The 16,650-nt window shown below is 32.5% G+C and overlaps 2 protein-coding genes across 2 annotated transcripts; one reads left to right on the forward strand and one right to left on the reverse strand.

The window, feature by feature from the left end:
- Window positions 1-973: 973 nt before the first annotated feature.
- Window positions 974-8,507, forward strand: LOC110697242 (pumilio homolog 24-like). Its single transcript, XM_021874602.1, has 17 exons — window positions 974-1,742; window positions 1,898-1,951; window positions 2,752-2,813; window positions 2,899-2,980; window positions 3,091-3,214; window positions 3,319-3,402; window positions 3,862-3,976; window positions 4,874-5,024; window positions 5,130-5,243; window positions 5,339-5,410; window positions 5,939-5,989; window positions 6,118-6,168; window positions 6,494-6,601; window positions 6,695-6,907; window positions 7,421-7,495; window positions 7,685-7,926; window positions 8,012-8,507. The coding sequence occupies exons 1-17, from the start codon at window positions 1,536-1,538 to the stop codon at window positions 8,139-8,141; spliced, it is 1,935 nt and encodes a 644-aa protein (XP_021730294.1). The 5' UTR covers window positions 974-1,535; the 3' UTR covers window positions 8,142-8,507.
- Window positions 8,508-8,793: 286 nt separating this feature from the next.
- On the reverse strand, window positions 8,794-13,562 carry LOC110697243 (chaperone protein dnaJ 49-like). Its single transcript, XM_021874603.1, has 4 exons — window positions 12,698-13,562; window positions 12,551-12,602; window positions 12,280-12,347; window positions 8,794-9,979 (listed from the first exon to the last, which is right to left on the reverse strand). The coding sequence occupies exons 1-4, from the start codon at window positions 12,899-12,901 to the stop codon at window positions 9,485-9,487; spliced, it is 819 nt and encodes a 272-aa protein (XP_021730295.1). The 5' UTR covers window positions 12,902-13,562; the 3' UTR covers window positions 8,794-9,484.
- Between the last annotated feature and the right edge of the window lie 3,088 nt (window positions 13,563-16,650).

Below are 16,650 nucleotides of genomic sequence, written 5' to 3' on the forward strand. Positions count from 1 at the left end.
TATTTACCTGATTTTTACTCATCTGAACTTAGTAGAACTTATTAAAACTTATTTTAGTTGTAATTTGTACTTAGGTAGCCCTTATCAAAATTTATTTTTCTTGAACTGAACTTATTTAACTTGATATAAATGAAAATAAGGTGAACAAAACAAGCCATAACTTGATTACACCCGTGGCGGTTTTATCTTGTGCACAGACCTATAATCCATGAACCATATACTTAGGTAGCCCTTATCAAAATTTATTTTTCTTGAACTGAACTTATTAAATCTGATACAAGTGAAAATAAGGTGAACAAAACAGGCCATAGCAGAAGGAGGAGCTGTGTACTTTCGCTTCTTTGGCGTGGGCAGCTTGGACGAGTAGGAACAAGGCTACATTCGATCTTTCACCCCACGATCCTCGCACCCTAGCTCTGAATTTTGTGCGGTATGTACAAGAACATTGTCTGTATACTGCTAGAACGAGTACAACTGCCAGACTAGTACGTGGTATATTAGCATCTTCATGGCATAAACCACCAGCAGGCACCATGAAAATCAATGTTGATGCTGCCATACTCCATAACAATTCTGTTGGGCTAGGTGCTGTAGCTCGGGACAGCAATGGTCATATATTATTTACAGCAGTGAGGTGCAATTCAGGTAGGGGTGGCAATTCGGGTCAGTAAGTCGGGTTCGGGTCAGATTTCGGGTCGATTTCGGGTTATGCTTAGAAACTATTAAAAATAGTGTAAAACTTAATATTATTACGAAATATGAAATTTGGGTCAAATCGGGTCGAATTCGGGTTGTTCGGGTTCGGTTCAGGTCGGGTTCGGGTCTCTCTCAGTAACTTCGGGTCATGTTCGGGTCGGGTTTTCGTGTCGGGTCAGGGTTTGCCAGCCCTAAATTCAGGAACTTGGGATCCCAGCACTGCAGAAGCAGCAGCTTTGCTCTTTGGGGTGGAATTAGCTGGCAGATTTGGGTATAGAAATGTGTGGATGGAGAGTGACTCTCTTGGTGTGGTGCAGAAAGTGAGGAGTAGGATTAAGGGCTATAACTACTGCTTTGCTTTCATCGATCGTATTGCTGAGAAGATTTCGTCTTTTGAGTCTTTCCGTTGTAGTCATGTGAATAGGGTGGGCAATACTATTGCTCATCTAGTTGCTAGATCTTGTCCTAACGTTTTGCCCCCTTTCCGGAAAGCACTTTACAGCTTGCGGAATTGGATATTATATAATTTCTTGCTCGGGTTCAAAAAAAAAAAAAAAAACAGGCCATAACTTGATTACACCCGTGACGATTTTATCTTGTGCACAGATGACAGACCTATAATCCTTGAACCATATTGGGTTGAGCCCCTCAAAGGTATGCGACTATGCGGTATGCCCCAATATTGGATCCTTAACCCGAACCCGCAAAACTGAAACTTCAATCACTTCCTAGTTCCTACTTCTTCCTATCGTCAGACAACAGAAGCCAAAATCCCCAAAACCCTCCCAAAACCCTAATTGAAATCGCAGAGGAGAGAGAAACTTGAAACTTCAACAACAATGGCGCCCAAAGATAAATCCGAAATTACCAAGAAAAGGAAGCGTGATTCAGGCAGTAAAATCGAAGCAACATACCTCTCTAAAATAGAGAAGAAACCCAAAAAACTCACTAGTAAACCCATTTCTGCAAAACCCTTTAAGAAGAAAGTGGAAATTCCAGTTAAGGATGGACCTTTGTCGAAAAAAGAGCTCCGACAAATTGCCAAGGTTTTTATTTCATTGAATTTGGTTTTTATTGATTTTTTGAGATTATGTTTAATTGTATGTTATGTTGAAATTAATTTGAGGAGTTGGGGTTTATTGGGTGTGTTTGGATTTTAATTAAAGTTGTGTAATTTTGATGGTTGTGTTGTGTTTTGCAGGAGAAAACAGAGGCCAGGAAGAAGAAGAGGAAGAGACATTTTACGCTTGAGCAAGTCAGTAATTCATTTTAAGCTATATCAATAAAACGATTGTTTTAGTCTTTATTGTTGTGAATTACTATTCAAAATTGTTTTTATTATTCGTTATTATTAGAAGTTTTATTATTCAAAATTGTTTTAGTCTTGAGTTTAACAGTTATCGCGATGAAATGGGTGGAACTTGATCGTTTCTGTGTGAAATGGTGTGGTAAGTTTATAGGTTTTTTGGATTGTTAAGCATTTGTTAGACTTAATGCTAGCAGGCGGGTTTAATCATCTTTTAGACAGTGTGCAATTTGGTGCCTAGAGCTAGAAGTAAATTGAGTGAAGACCTTCATTGCCAAGACATTCTAGAAAAGATATCAAGTCTTTGTTTGATGTTAAGGTTATTTAATTAAGTGTGGCAATTCATGGATGTGAATGTGATGTATACAAGTAGCCATGGGGATAACAATGTATTGATTATGTATTAATGACCACTACGAGCTCTAGCAGAAGAGCCAAAGAGGCATGCAGTGCCATGTGAGATTATTTTTTTGTGGGTTTGGGGACTTGCCAGGGGGTGGGGGTGGGGATTGAAAGTAACAATTACATTCAATGGAGGAAATGACTTAAGGTAGAATGCTATGTTGTTCTGCCTCTTCAAATTATCCAAAGAACCCGTCTGGCTGTGTCAGGCCCTCTAATCTTCAATGTGGGTATGAAATCTGTTCCTGAACCCTTGTCAGTGGATTGTGAATGTCTTTGTTGATAGTTATAACCTTTTTGAAGCAATTACCTTTATCTGCCTCACCTTTGAATGTACCTTTGTGTAGGAGCTTGCACTATTATGGGAAAAGATGAGGCGTCGTAATATTTCCAAAGAAGAGAGATCAAAGTATGTCACTAAACATGTGTACCAATGGGATTTTTTTGCCTAGATTGCTATATGTTTGTTCACTCATTCACCCAATTGCTTCTAGGTTTGTTTCTGAGGCATTGCAGAAGATGAAGGGTAAAATACCAGAAATTGCTGGCTCTCATATCTCATCACGTGTATTGCAGGTGATGTGAACTCATATGCATTAATTTAGTGGAATCATACGTTATCAAGGTTGTAGGAATTCATCTATTGATTAACATGGTTGCTTGTGATTTTGATTATTCTACTTCAGACGTGCGTTAAACATTGCTCAGATGCTGAGAGAGATGTAGTGTATGAGGAGTTGAAACCACATTTACTCACTCTCGCCTCAAGTACTTATGCAGTCCATCTGGTGACCAAAATGTTTGACAATGGTATAGCTATTGCTTGATATATAACCAAAAATTAAGATCTACATAAATAAAAACTTGCTCGTTTCGATGCCTTTTGTTCAAGTTTTCCTTTTTTCTTTTTGCAGCTTCCAAATCTCAGCTGCCACGCTTGATCTCACTACTTCATGGGCATGTTGCTTCACTTTTGAGACATAGTGTCGGTTCTATTGGTATGTTTTACATAGGATGAATGTGCTTGAATCTTTCTTGTTTTGCTCTTAAACTTTTTAATATTCCAGCTACGTAATAAATGAGCAAGCCTTAGTTTGTCTTAATGATAAACAAAAAATGTTTATCTTGTGACATTTCTACAATTAATTCAACAAAAGATCACAGTCAGCATGGCATTTCTATGATAAAATCAACATGTGTAGGGCCCACATTTAAGAAAAAGTTGTAGATTTATTTACAAAAATGCCACTGATAAACTTTTTTTGTTCTCTCGTAATAAATGCTAAATTTTTAATATAAGAAGCCATAAAATTATGTATGTTTTGTATGGTTTAGATTTGAAACTGCTTTTAGCTTAGGGTCTCTATTGTATCACTATATATTTGTTTTATTTCTTTTCATTATACATCTACTGATATACTGCTTTATATGACATATTTGCTATCATTTTCTGTCAGTTGTTGAACATGCATATGAAATGGGAAATGCGGCGCAAAAACGTGAACTCTTGATGGAATTATACTCTACCGAGCTCCAGTTGTTCAAGGATCTGTCAAATATTAAAGAAAACAAGTGAGCTTCATTCCTATGTAGTCACGTGACATTGTCTTGTGTCTTAACCTCAATCTACTGTAGTGCGGCTAGTGTCAATATGCTTTTGTAGTGCGGCTAGTGCCAATACGCTTTTGTAGTGCATGGGGTTTTTGGTTATCCTTCATGATACGTTTAGTATATTACGGTTATAAGATTTTATATTCTTAGGTTATATCTAATATGTTTGCTAGTATGAATGCCTTTGCAGACTACTAAAGTTACTTTGCTATAATGGATGGTATTATTTGAGACCTACTTGTAGTTATTTCTTTCTTGGATGTCCCATATTTATACAGTTTAATTACAACAGAATCATAATTCTTTTGAAGGTGGAAGTGTTAAACTCAGTTTCTAGGGCAAAACTCTACATTTCTTCTTCTATTGAAGATTGCAAAATTATGATTAGCAGTACTTTGGTTGTATGGCACAATAATTATAAAATATAACAGTATTATTTAAGGGGGCAAACAGAGTAGGTGTGAAGGAAGTACTTTTTTGTGGAATTGTTACAAACTTTAAGGTCGTGGGGTTTCAAAGGGAGTATGGTATAAAGTGTCGAGCATGTGGTGATCTCATTGTCATTTCCTGTTAGGGCTGAAGCAAAACTATAATTGATATGCAAATAAAAATAAAAATAAAAAGTAAAAGAGGGTACGAAGCATAGTCTTTTGTCTAACCTACACTGGATAACCTTAATGATTGCATGCACATTGAAGTTAGCTGCCCAATTTGTGCAAAGATGAAATTAAAGCAGCAGATAAGCTCCTGAAGAATTGTGTCAAATGCTGATATGTAATTTTGTAGATTTGATGCACAATGCTATTATAATGTTGCATTCTAATAATTTGAGCTGTTTTGTTTAATTGTTTTTTTCAGGATTGTTGATATAATATCTAAAATAGGCCTTAAAAAGTTATCTGTATTGCGCCATATGACTTGCGTGATTCAACCTATTTTGGAGAAAGGAATAGTTGATCACTCAATCATTCACAAAGCTTTGATTGAGTACCTCAGCATTGCTGATAAGGTATTTATCTAGTTATTTACCCACAAAGCTTATTGTTGTGGCTCTGTTGTAAATTTTTCTGGTGAAGGTGTTATTATTGCCTCCTTCCTAATTTAGTTTTTGTAGCTCTCAGCAGAAGACGTTATAAAACAATTGTCTGGATCTCTCCTTGTTCGGATGATTCACACAAAGGATGGTTCGAGAATAGGGATGCTCTGTGTGAAGCATGGTAGCGCCAAGGTCTGTTGACACATTTTAGTTAACAAGGATTTTGCATTTAGTTACGTTTGACATGAGACTTGAACTGATTTTCTTTTGCTACATCCTTGTATTAGGAAAGAAAGAAGCTTATTAAGGGAATGAAGGGACACGTTGGGAAGATTGCCCATGATCAATGTGGAAGCTTGGTATGGTTACAATTGGATTATTTTAGTCCAGTTGGATTTATGTTTTAATTTCTATAATCTCTTTTTCTAATAGAATATTTATAGAGCTTCTGCAATATATTAAACAAATCCAGACCATCTACAGTGTTGTAAGCAATCTTTTCTAAATTTACATCGACATGCCTAAGAATTCTGTAAATACTGCATGTGAGTACAAAACTCTTTACTTTGTATTTTTAGATTATTTTTTTTTCATGAGTTTATATGAACTGGATTATTGCCAATAGTTTGCGGGATTAAAGAAATGTTTGCTTATAGCTCTTGACTTTTTCAAGTATCTTAGGATTCTTAGCAATATTTAATCATTTTCATTGCTCTTTCTGATGGTGGAATGTCAAATTTGTTTTAAGTTTTTATTTCTCTTTAAGAAGGTTTTAGCTATTGTCTGGGTAGTATAAGCTAAAGAAAACATTATCCTTAGTTGATACTACTTTCAGCAACTCCTCTCCTCATTCCTATTTAAAGCTCCTCACTGAAAATGCTTTGCAGGTTCTGGCCTCTGTTCTATCAACTGTTGATGATACAAAACTTGTTACTAAGGTTTGGCATTTCTCTTCTTTACAATTTTTTTTTTGGGGTTGGGGGATGTAACGGTTACGTTAAATCAGAGAGAATCTATATTTGTATGGATCAGTTCTGAAATCTATGCATAATGTTTCTTCTAACAGGTTATCATTCGGGAGCTACAACCAATCCTGAGCGAACTTGTTTTGGATAAGGTGCACCTTTTACCTTTTGAATTTATTATGTTTTCTCAATGTTAGGGAGGGGAAGATGTAACTGTTACGTTAAATGAGTTACCTGTCATCCCTTTTGAATTCAGTAAATGCACTGCTTTCTTTGTTTAGTTTTGCTTTATACATTGGGCTTCTTCACAAGAAGCTGGTTTTGCTATATCGTATATTTTCCTAATTTGAGTACCTCACTGCCTTGATGAGTTAAGGCATGACTGCAGTGATTGTTTGCTTGGTTCTTAAATTATCCAGTGGCATCTGTAGTTCCCGACTAATTTTTCTCTTCTCTTTTTCTTTTTTGGTGGTAAAGAGTGGGAGGCGTCCAGTTTTGCAACTATTGCATCCAAACTGTCTGCGTTATCTTAGTCTTGATGATTTGGCTTCTTTGAATGCTTCAATTCCTTCACTTTGCCCAAAGGCAAGTCATCCAATCTTTGAGCTCCATTTTCAATCTTCCCTTTTGCATTATCGCCGTGCATTTAGTGCTCATTTCTTTTACATATTATAACAGGCTGAAAATGAAGCAAATCACAATAAGGACAAGCTAGTTGAATCTTCAGATAACGATGAAGAAGATAAGGAAGTTGTACATGTCAACAATTTACTTGCTAGTGAAGCCGATGAAAGCATGGAACCTGAGGAAGACACCCACTTGGCTGAGGGAGGTAAAAAGGATCCTTTTGTCAGGAGGCAGGAGTTGTTAGTGAGAAGCGGGCTTGCTGAGGTTTGTTGGTTGATTTATTTTGGAGGAACTGATTCATTTTAACCAAGTTTCAAAAAACCATAAACCATAGTTTGTTAGAACTTGCTTTTTGGAATGGGTAGTTGGCAAGATTAATGAGTGAATGTTTGCTAGAATATTATTTTGAGAGTGATCTTTGTGGACTCTTTTCTGGATAATATATTTATATATTTTTCCACAACCATGATTTTTTCCTATGCTTTCGGAGAATTGAACTATATGCGCTTCCACAAGCTTAAGTGCTTCCCTCATGTTCCTTTTCTTTGATGAGGTTTTAACTTTCTTTTTTATTTGGGGGTTGGGGAAATTGGGGGTTGGATGTTGGATGGCTTGGAATTGTTTAGGAATGGGTGTTTTTTTAGCCTTTCTCCCCTATTTAGGATCTGGGTTGGTGACTTGGCGTGGTTATTTTTGTAGATGAAATATGCTCAAAAAGCTTATTTCAATGTATTTATTAAGGGTGACATAACACCTAACTTCTTGATCATCTTGCAGAGTCTCGTTGACGTCTGCATTGAGAGTGCAGAGGAATTACTCAAGTCTAATTTTGGAAAAGATGTTCTGTATGAGGTGCCTTTTTCGATTATACCACTTTTTAATATATTTTTGGTTGTAGAAATTACTTGTCCTTTTTTGTACAGATGTGATTTTCTGCTAACAATAATATTCCTTTTCCCAAGTTTATCACAATTAAATCATATAGTTATGCAGATTTTATTCAAGGCACTCATAATAGTCATAACTCATCTTCGCTTTCAGGTTGCTACGGGGGGTGTTGATGGTATTCTTCGTCCAACTTTGGACGAAAAATTGACAAGCCTTTATGAAAAAGTGGCAACTCTTGCAGCTCAGCCTAAATCAGATGAATCAGAACATGTTCTTGAGAACTTCCACTCTAGCAGAACCATCAGAAGACTTGTGTTGGACTGCCCAGCTTTTGCCTCAATTCTATGGAAAACAACACTAGAAGGGAATTCTAAGCTATGGGCTGTTGGTCACAGGTATCTCCTGCTTCCAACCTTGAATCTCTTATACTTTTCATTTGCCTATAACTGTCTGATTTTCTATATTTTGGTATGTCTTTAGTGCAAAGGTAGTTGCAGCGTTCGTCGAGTCGTCAGATCTGGAGGTCCAGAAGATGGCAAGCAAGGTGTTGCAGCCTCTAATCAATAGCGGTGTTCTTAAAATTTCTGAGACTAAACCAGCGGAGAAATAAATCATCCCTCAAAATGAATAAATATATATATATATATATTTATGTCCTGAATATTATATGATCAATGCTGTCTAGATTATACAACCCGGTGCTGATGGGTTTCACATCAACGAGATCAAGAATTTCAATGGTTAATCACAAGCGGCATCACCCCTTACAGTCGGAAATTTTGGTCGAACATTATTATTTTAGTATATTCCGAGATAAGTATGTAGTTAACAAATGTCCTTATGCAGTTACACTTTTTTTTTTTGTTGAACTTGCATATCTATAAGGGATCATTTCGGTCCAGATTTTGTAGCTGAATGTTTTTCCCCTGGTATAATACCATATAGCTGCTTTAGATCCAGTTCTCTTTTTTGAAAATCCAAGGAGTTATTTGGGTGAAGTTACAAAGAACCCTACAAGAAATAGGTGAAAAAGGAGATTTGGTTAAACTATTTGAAAAGTGCTAAGATTTTACTAGTATTTGATTTCTGATCTTGGTTATAGATTCTGACATAAAATAAAGGTTTTATGAACAATAAAACTGGAGAACATAATTCATGAGATAAAATTTCACTAGTACTCCCCTCCACAACAGCAAGATAACAAACACACAACTTTTTTGTCTTGTATGCCATGTATTTTGAATATAAAAGTTGGTCAAAATTCTAAAATGTGTGTACTACATGTTTGTATTTGTTCAGGTTTAGAATGGGTAATCTCACCTTTGATCAATGAATCTGCCTAATTTTTGTTTTTTAGATAAAGATTTTCCTGGAGTAATCTTTACCACTCCGTATTAGTTATAAACTTTGAATGCATTTTCTAAGACTAATTTTGGAATTCATGACCAAAAAAAAAGAAAAAAAAACAAAAACAACTTTGGAATTAATGACAAAATTACTCTTTGATCAGTATTATAAATGTTTATTTAGCACTTAATTTTTACTTTTAACTTCTTATAAATAATACGAATAGTTGTATTAACTATACATTTAATTATTATTCCTTGAGGAATAAGAATTAAAAAGAGTACAGTGTTTTCTTCAAAAAAAAAAAAAGAGTACAGTGATATGGATACCTAAATTGGAAAGAAAGTCTTTAAATTATTGCTAATTTAAAGGAGAAACTCTGTAATTACCCTAACAAACCTAAACATTAGGTGAGATTGACTTGAATTATTAAGCATGTTGATCCGACATTTTGATAGCTTTTTGACTAACCCTTTGCCTAATTTCTTAACAATTATTATGGAAAATAAGAATTTGCCAAAAAAAAAAAAATCATCATTTTACTGTAAAATTTTTTGTCTGCAGAAAAATGTCCAATGACCAAAGAATGTATAATCATACTAACTGTCAAGAACTAACACAAGCAGAATTAATGTTCAATGAGCTACAATCTGTTCTAAGCTCGAAAACGGGAATTTCACACCTGCCTTTTCTTTGATCAAAATTCGGAACCACGTTCCGATTTTGTAAATCTCTAAAACTTGCACCTTTCTTGTTAAACAGATTATTATGATGGTGGTTTCTAATATGTGGGTAGCCAGAATGTGTGTAACATGATGGATCGAAAACCAGGTACTCGCTTTTTGGACGTTGATGGACTCTAATGCAGCTTTCTATGACCTTTGCTTCATGTATTAGTTGATCTCTGATGGCTCTGAAATGTTGCTGTAATTTGTAAAATTTCGAGTTTCTAGTCGAGTTTGAAGAGTTGCTTGAGCTGTTGTTGGAATTGTGTGTAGGATTTGTGTTGTGTGGGATTCTGCTGCATTGAGTGCAATGGTTTCTCAACCTTTCTAAGTTGAATGATATTCTTTTTGCTTCATCAGATAAACAATTGTATGCCTGCAAAAAGTATTTAGTGGTTTAAAATTATGGCAACAAAAAAGATAAAGAGAGCATATAAGTTATCTTGGAAATTAGCTAAATTTGACTTGATAGTTAAGACCAAGCTTTGAATAATTCTGTCCTCAAACTTATATGGATCACTTCCGTATATGTCTACTAGTTGATATGAAGTACATTCAACATTGGTATCACAATATCTTTAAGGAAAATTTGCCGGGAATAACACGACCTTTGAGCGATCTTCCAAAAATAGCACCATCTTTCGATTATTTCTAAATAAAACGATTTTTCACATACTTCCGCTATAAATGGTTTATTTTTATTTTTTCAATTTTAAGGTTTTTTTTTAAAAAAAATTTTAAATCAAAATTATTTTAAAAAAAAATTGGCCAAAGATATTGTGACACGTGTCACAGGTAACCTGTAAAACAGGTTACCAACCGGTCACGTACCATTTATAGCGGAAGTATGTGAAAGGTCGTTTTATTTTGAAATAATCGAAAGGTGGTGCTATTTTTGGAAGACCGCTTAAAGGTCGTGTTATTCCCCGCAAATTTTCCTATCTTTAATTATTCTTTTTTGAACGTTTAAAATTATCCCCTTTTCATGCATTCTGACCGTTCATATGAGAATTAAACTTTAATTCTTAATGAAACTGGAGAGGTATCATCGTAATGATCTATAGTAGATAAGAAGTTCAAAAGTATAAATAACACAGCTATTGAATAACACAAAACGATTTGTAACATTGCTTATTAAAATTAATGTATGCATTCATTTTATAAATACTACCTTTAATTTATTACTATAATTTATATAAATAACTTGACCATTACAACATGAAAATTGTGATGTGTTTACCTTGAGTTATGTTACTACCAAATGACTCATAATATGTGAGCATTGGAAAGAATTGTTAGAATAATGAATCTTCTAAAAATGACTACAACCAAATGATAGAGCCATACAAGCAATTATTACACATACCTTATTCAATTTTTTTTTTAATTTTTTTTTTTTAAAGTGACAAGTTGTTCCAATTTTAAGATACTTGGTCATATAAAAATTGGGAATTTGGTGTTTGTCCTTTGATGCTTGTTAAAATTTATAATAGCCATTCAAATGTACCAAGTATTAAATAAACTAACAACCAAAATAAGACAACATTTGTGATGTAATGCAAACATTTATACTCTAATAAAGAATCATTAGTGATTATGATTCACATTATAATCTATGGTTACATGGAATATCCTAACAAAAACTCATTTTATTTTTCTATAGGTATGGAGAGTTGAACTAATATGAATATATAACATAATAGCTTCATTAGACTCTATCAACTTTAATTTTAATTTTATTAAACAGTGTCTATCAGCTGTTTAAAATAATAATATAAGTAGGTTTTCTGAACATTGTTTAATTGCTTCCCTAACAAAGAAAAAATAAATAAAAATGAACAATTCCAAGAGATTGCTTTATGGTCAACTATCCACTGGAAGTTTAAACTCTTTCATCTAACATTGCTTAATCTTTTTCAAACATTACTGAATTTAAAACAAAAAAAAACAAATATTTCATGAGATAACAGGGTTTTTTGTTTTTGTTTTTCTTTTCATTTCACAAAAAATGATAAGGTCTAAGTAAATGAATTTTTGTATGATACTTGTTAAACTAAGATTAGTACTACAACTAGTTTGTGCTAGCCAATTGGTAACTCAAAGAGTTTACAACATTTAAGATTGTAACTTAACATTGTTAAAAACTTTCCATTAAAGTGTCGTGTTTAATAATCAAACTACTCCGTACAGAGTATCATTTTACCGAATAATATCAACATAATATGTGTTTAATTAATTGTTGAGCGACTAAAATAGTATACAACTATACATACAACGTTGTTTAACTAATTCGAACGTACGATCCATTAACTTTTAGAACTTAATTATATTATGTTCATTCATATTTTTAGGAAAAGAGTTTTGTTAAAATTTATGTTATGAAAATTAGGGTAATAGGGTGTGTTACAAGTGGGGCACCCCCCAAAAATCCAAATCCCAGAAAATCAAAACAAAAAACAATAATCTTTGACTCTGAAAACAGAGCCCAAAGAATTTCCCTATTTGTGCATGAGCCTAAATTCAAACATTTTGTCCTTAAGTAAAAACTTCACTTAATTCCAAATAATTACTTCACTGAATTTTGAAATTAATTATTCTGGAATAAACAAAATTGAAATTAATTATTCTATAATAAACAAAATTTAACAGAAAAATAAATTATGATAACAAAAATACCTGGGAAATAAGCTTGAAAGCAAACTCTGCCTTTGGATGTTTATTCTTATCTGGATGAAGCAACAATGCTATCCAAAAAATCCCATAAAAAATGAAATTAAAAACCGAAATAATTCCTCATAACATTATAAGATAATATATTTATTTTTGCATTTATATGTGAAACAACAATTATGTCTATTATGATCCTAAAACAGGGGATTAATAGTTGTTTAATATTGATTTTGATAAAAAAAACAAATAAAAATAATAAGGATTAAGAAAAAAATACCAAGATTATGGTATTGCTTCTTAATGGTAGAAAAGCTTGAATCTTCTGCAACCTGTAATAACCACATTATCAAGAAACTCTTAAAAAACAGAGTAACATTACTAAAAAAAAAAATGAATAAACAAATTTAGAAAAAGTAGAGCTTACTCTAAGAATCGAGTACCAATCAATAAAATGAGATTGAATAGAGGAATTATCAAAAGAATGATTATTATTAGTATTATTATTAATATGAATGCAAGAAAAATGAGAATTATGGTAAATGTTACAAGTATCAATGGCTAAATGAGATTTAACATCATTATTATTGTTTGGTAATTTTTGTTTTTGTGGTTGTTTTACTCTCACCATATTCTAGAGAGTGAATGAAAGAGCAAATTTTAGAGAGAGAAAGTGAAGGAGAGAGAAGTGGAGCGGTTAAGAAAAAGGAGGAAGAAGAAATGAAAGAATGAATGATTTAATTTTGGAATTTAGGAATTTTGGGTGGTTTGGTTAGTTGGTGGGAATGACTAGTTAGTAAAGAGTACCAAGCAACATTATGTTTAGCTTTATATTTTTGGTAAGTTGGAACGTTTTCAAAATGTATTCCAATTTTAATTGGAGTTATGTTAGGGTAATCCATAATTGCGGGGAATTGAGGATCTGTCAAAGGCTCTTATAAAGTAGTGGATAAAACTTGAGTTTTCGAACTTATTGTCATGTGATTAAAAGTCTTGATTTATCGGTTAGTCAAAATGTGAATTGTGCCATTTTAAAGTTAATAGGAGACCGATTTTTAAGATTTTTGAAGGCAATGTTTATTTTTCATGCATTTATTTTTGATTAATTGTGTATTAACACAAGTAGTTGGTTCTTGATAAAATTTTCTTTATTTCAATGGCCAAACTATAATGGTCACAATTGATTCATAAAAATTGGCTATTAGTAGAGTAGTTAATGGATAACGACAACCTAATATGAAGGCCAATAAGTGTTATAACTACGGGTCGGTTTGTTGTATAAGTTCAGTAAAAAAAATATTTTCAGACAAAGTAAGTTCAAACGTAATAAAAAAAAATTCATTAGATTTTGACACAGTTTTAAAATTATTTTAGATTGTTTCATTTAGAAAAATTCGAATAAAATAATATAGATTTAGAAAGTTCAGATAAAATAATACGGAGTGCGTAATACGAGTAAGTGTTTATGGACCCTTGTGATAAATAGCTTCACGATTCCATATATTTACATACTTAATTAAGCATTTCTTAAAGGGTTCATCGTTTGTCTACTAATTGTCTAATTAGCTTCCTTTTGGACTCACCGTATAAAGATGAATATGTTGTTAACAATTCAACCACAACCATATAATTTATTCTCACTCGAAAAATTATAAAAATGTAAATATAAATTGTAAAAATGTCTGAGCATAGCAGTATGATCTTTTATTATGCAGCTAATTCAGCTTAGTTATGTATGCATGAGATTGGATCAACTTTACTGGTGTGTACTAAGATGCTTCATTAAGGCCAACTGACACGAGGAACATGATTTTCGTAAATGCTTCACTTCAATTTTTATCACACTTTCTCGTGTTGCCCTTTAATTTTGTTTCTAGCTACCTCACTATAGTCCTTCAACTCTGTGGTACATCAAGTTGTACACAATATGAAGTGGTACATACCAATACACAATCGTCTTTGATTTTAAATCGCGTTTACTAACAAATGTACGATGATTCATTATCTCATATTATGCCTTAATTTATTAAACACATATTTATTTTTGGTTAGTATGGGGTATTTATAGTAGGGTCGGGGATCAAATGAGGAAATCAAGATGAAGCATTCATGTATGTTGTGCATGCAACAACTATAAAGCAGAGGTACAAACTTGTTTGGAACAATTTCACATAGCTATATATATAAGAGATATAGTCAACGTACAACTATGAATACCTAAAATCTAAAATCAAATCTTATTTACATTATTTGTTCATGTGGTTGACTCTGATCTCATAATTAATATATGAACAAACAAAATTGAGATCGATCTACAATTTCTTTTTATAAAAATAAGTGTTCTTTAATTTCTGCAAAAAAATTATTGGTAATGTTTTACTGTAGTCCTTCAAAACATAAAGTTGTATGAAGTAGGGTCTATAATATAGTTGTATAAATGAAGACAAAGAGAGTGTACTTGGGCAACTTGGGAAACAGGAAAGGTATTTCCGTATTGAAAGATACGAGTATTGACTTCTAAGGACCTTTTTTCTAGTATTGGTACTTTGAGCAAACCATTTAATTGGGTTTGGCCTTCAAATCAAGCAATTCCATCTTCAATTTGTTTATACACCGTATAATTTAATATATTTATAATGTATTATTGTGCTGTTAAAATAAGTGCAACTATAACATAAGTCCAAGAAGTAAACTTCAATTAGAATGAAAAAAAAAATTAACTATTCGTATATAGATACTTCGTATCAATTTGTATTCCCATTTAAACATTTCTAGTTTTTGAATTTTTCATAAGAATTTATTACAGAGTATATCCTTTATCAAGAGCAAAATAGGCATTTACCCAATGGCCGGAGCTACATTTTATTATTGGAATAGTTAAATGTTACTTACATTAGATGCATCAACCAAAAATAATATTGTACAAAGTCTCAATTCTCAAACATCAAGAACAATTAACACCGTACCCCTTCCAAAAATAAATTAAAATATTAGCAAAGGTGGAGGTCATGACAACTGCTATAAAATAATGTAATCTCATGCATTCATGCATGCAAACCTTTTTACAAACTCCATGTTATTCCTTCGTCCAAAATGTTCTAAAACAAAGTTTTCATGTCATATAAATTCAACTTCATAACTTAATCATATTATATTCAATATCATGTGTAAACGTCTCACATTTTCAAACTGATTTGACTTTATTACCGAAGCAATTATTTTAATAGCTAGTACTTAGTAATTTAATTTAATACTTTGTAGTACTTAATTTGTAAATACTAATTAGTAGCTAACCTAGCTTAGCTTAGGAAAAATTGAGCATTTTGATTGGCTGGTAAAATACATAGAAGATATTTAGAAATATGTAATACTTTGTCATAAGTCGTACGTATCCTCAATAAATTATCATTAATTCAATTGCATAAGCCACTTCTTATGAATTTTGTATGAAACTTATTTTTATGTACTCCTTTTTTAGTCCAACATGGCTTAATGAAATAACAACTTAATTTTAGTCCAATTAACATGGCGTAATAAAATAACAACTTTTTTTGGCTCATTGGTATTTCGAATGCTCATCAATAATTCATTTTTAGGTGTTTTCAGTTGAGGGTGCATATTTTTAACAATAGAGTGTGCATTATTATTATTATTATAGGATGTTCTTATTCTATATATCCAAAGAAAACGAGTTGGAAATTATAACTGTGTTATCCCAAAGATATGATTTAGCGGTCAAAATTATCTATTCCTAATATAGAGTATAGACTATAGAGTTGTGTTAAAAATTTTATAATGTGAAACGTTATTGAAACGTCGATGCAGCTAAGGGCTCGATGAAGCTTAAGGACAATGCTTTTTCTCTTCTTCTCTTTGTCTGGACTATATGTCTATTACAGTAACTTAGATTCCTTCACTACTTATTTAGGTGCCTAGATAATTAGTCAAATTATTGTACTATATATTTTATTGTAAATATTTAATGTAGCAGCCATGCATGTAGGATTGTTCAAATCGCATGTCATTTTTTTTTGGTAGGCTAACTAGTTAGTGTTACTATTCAATCACGAGTATATAAAACTTTAACTTTCTCTTATACTCCATTTATCTCTTACTGTTTGCTTTATAAAATAAGGGTCTATTCTATTCACCTTATTTTCACTTATTTCAGGTGTTAAGATAAGTTCAGTTAAGTACAGATAAGTCCAGTTCAGATTTAATAAGTTTTGATAAGGGTTATCTAAATACAAATTACAACTAAAATAAGTTTTAATAAGGTATATAAGTTTAGGTAAGTTCAGATTAGTTATGATAAGTTCAGATAAGTGAAAATCAGGTAAATAGAACATACCCTAATAGTAGTCATTATGTGTTTCATTA

Source organism: Chenopodium quinoa, unplaced genomic scaffold, assembly GCF_001683475.1.
Source record: "Chenopodium quinoa cultivar QQ74 unplaced genomic scaffold, ASM168347v1, whole genome shotgun sequence".
In the NCBI taxonomy this organism is placed as follows: domain Eukaryota; kingdom Viridiplantae; phylum Streptophyta; class Magnoliopsida; order Caryophyllales; family Amaranthaceae; genus Chenopodium; species Chenopodium quinoa.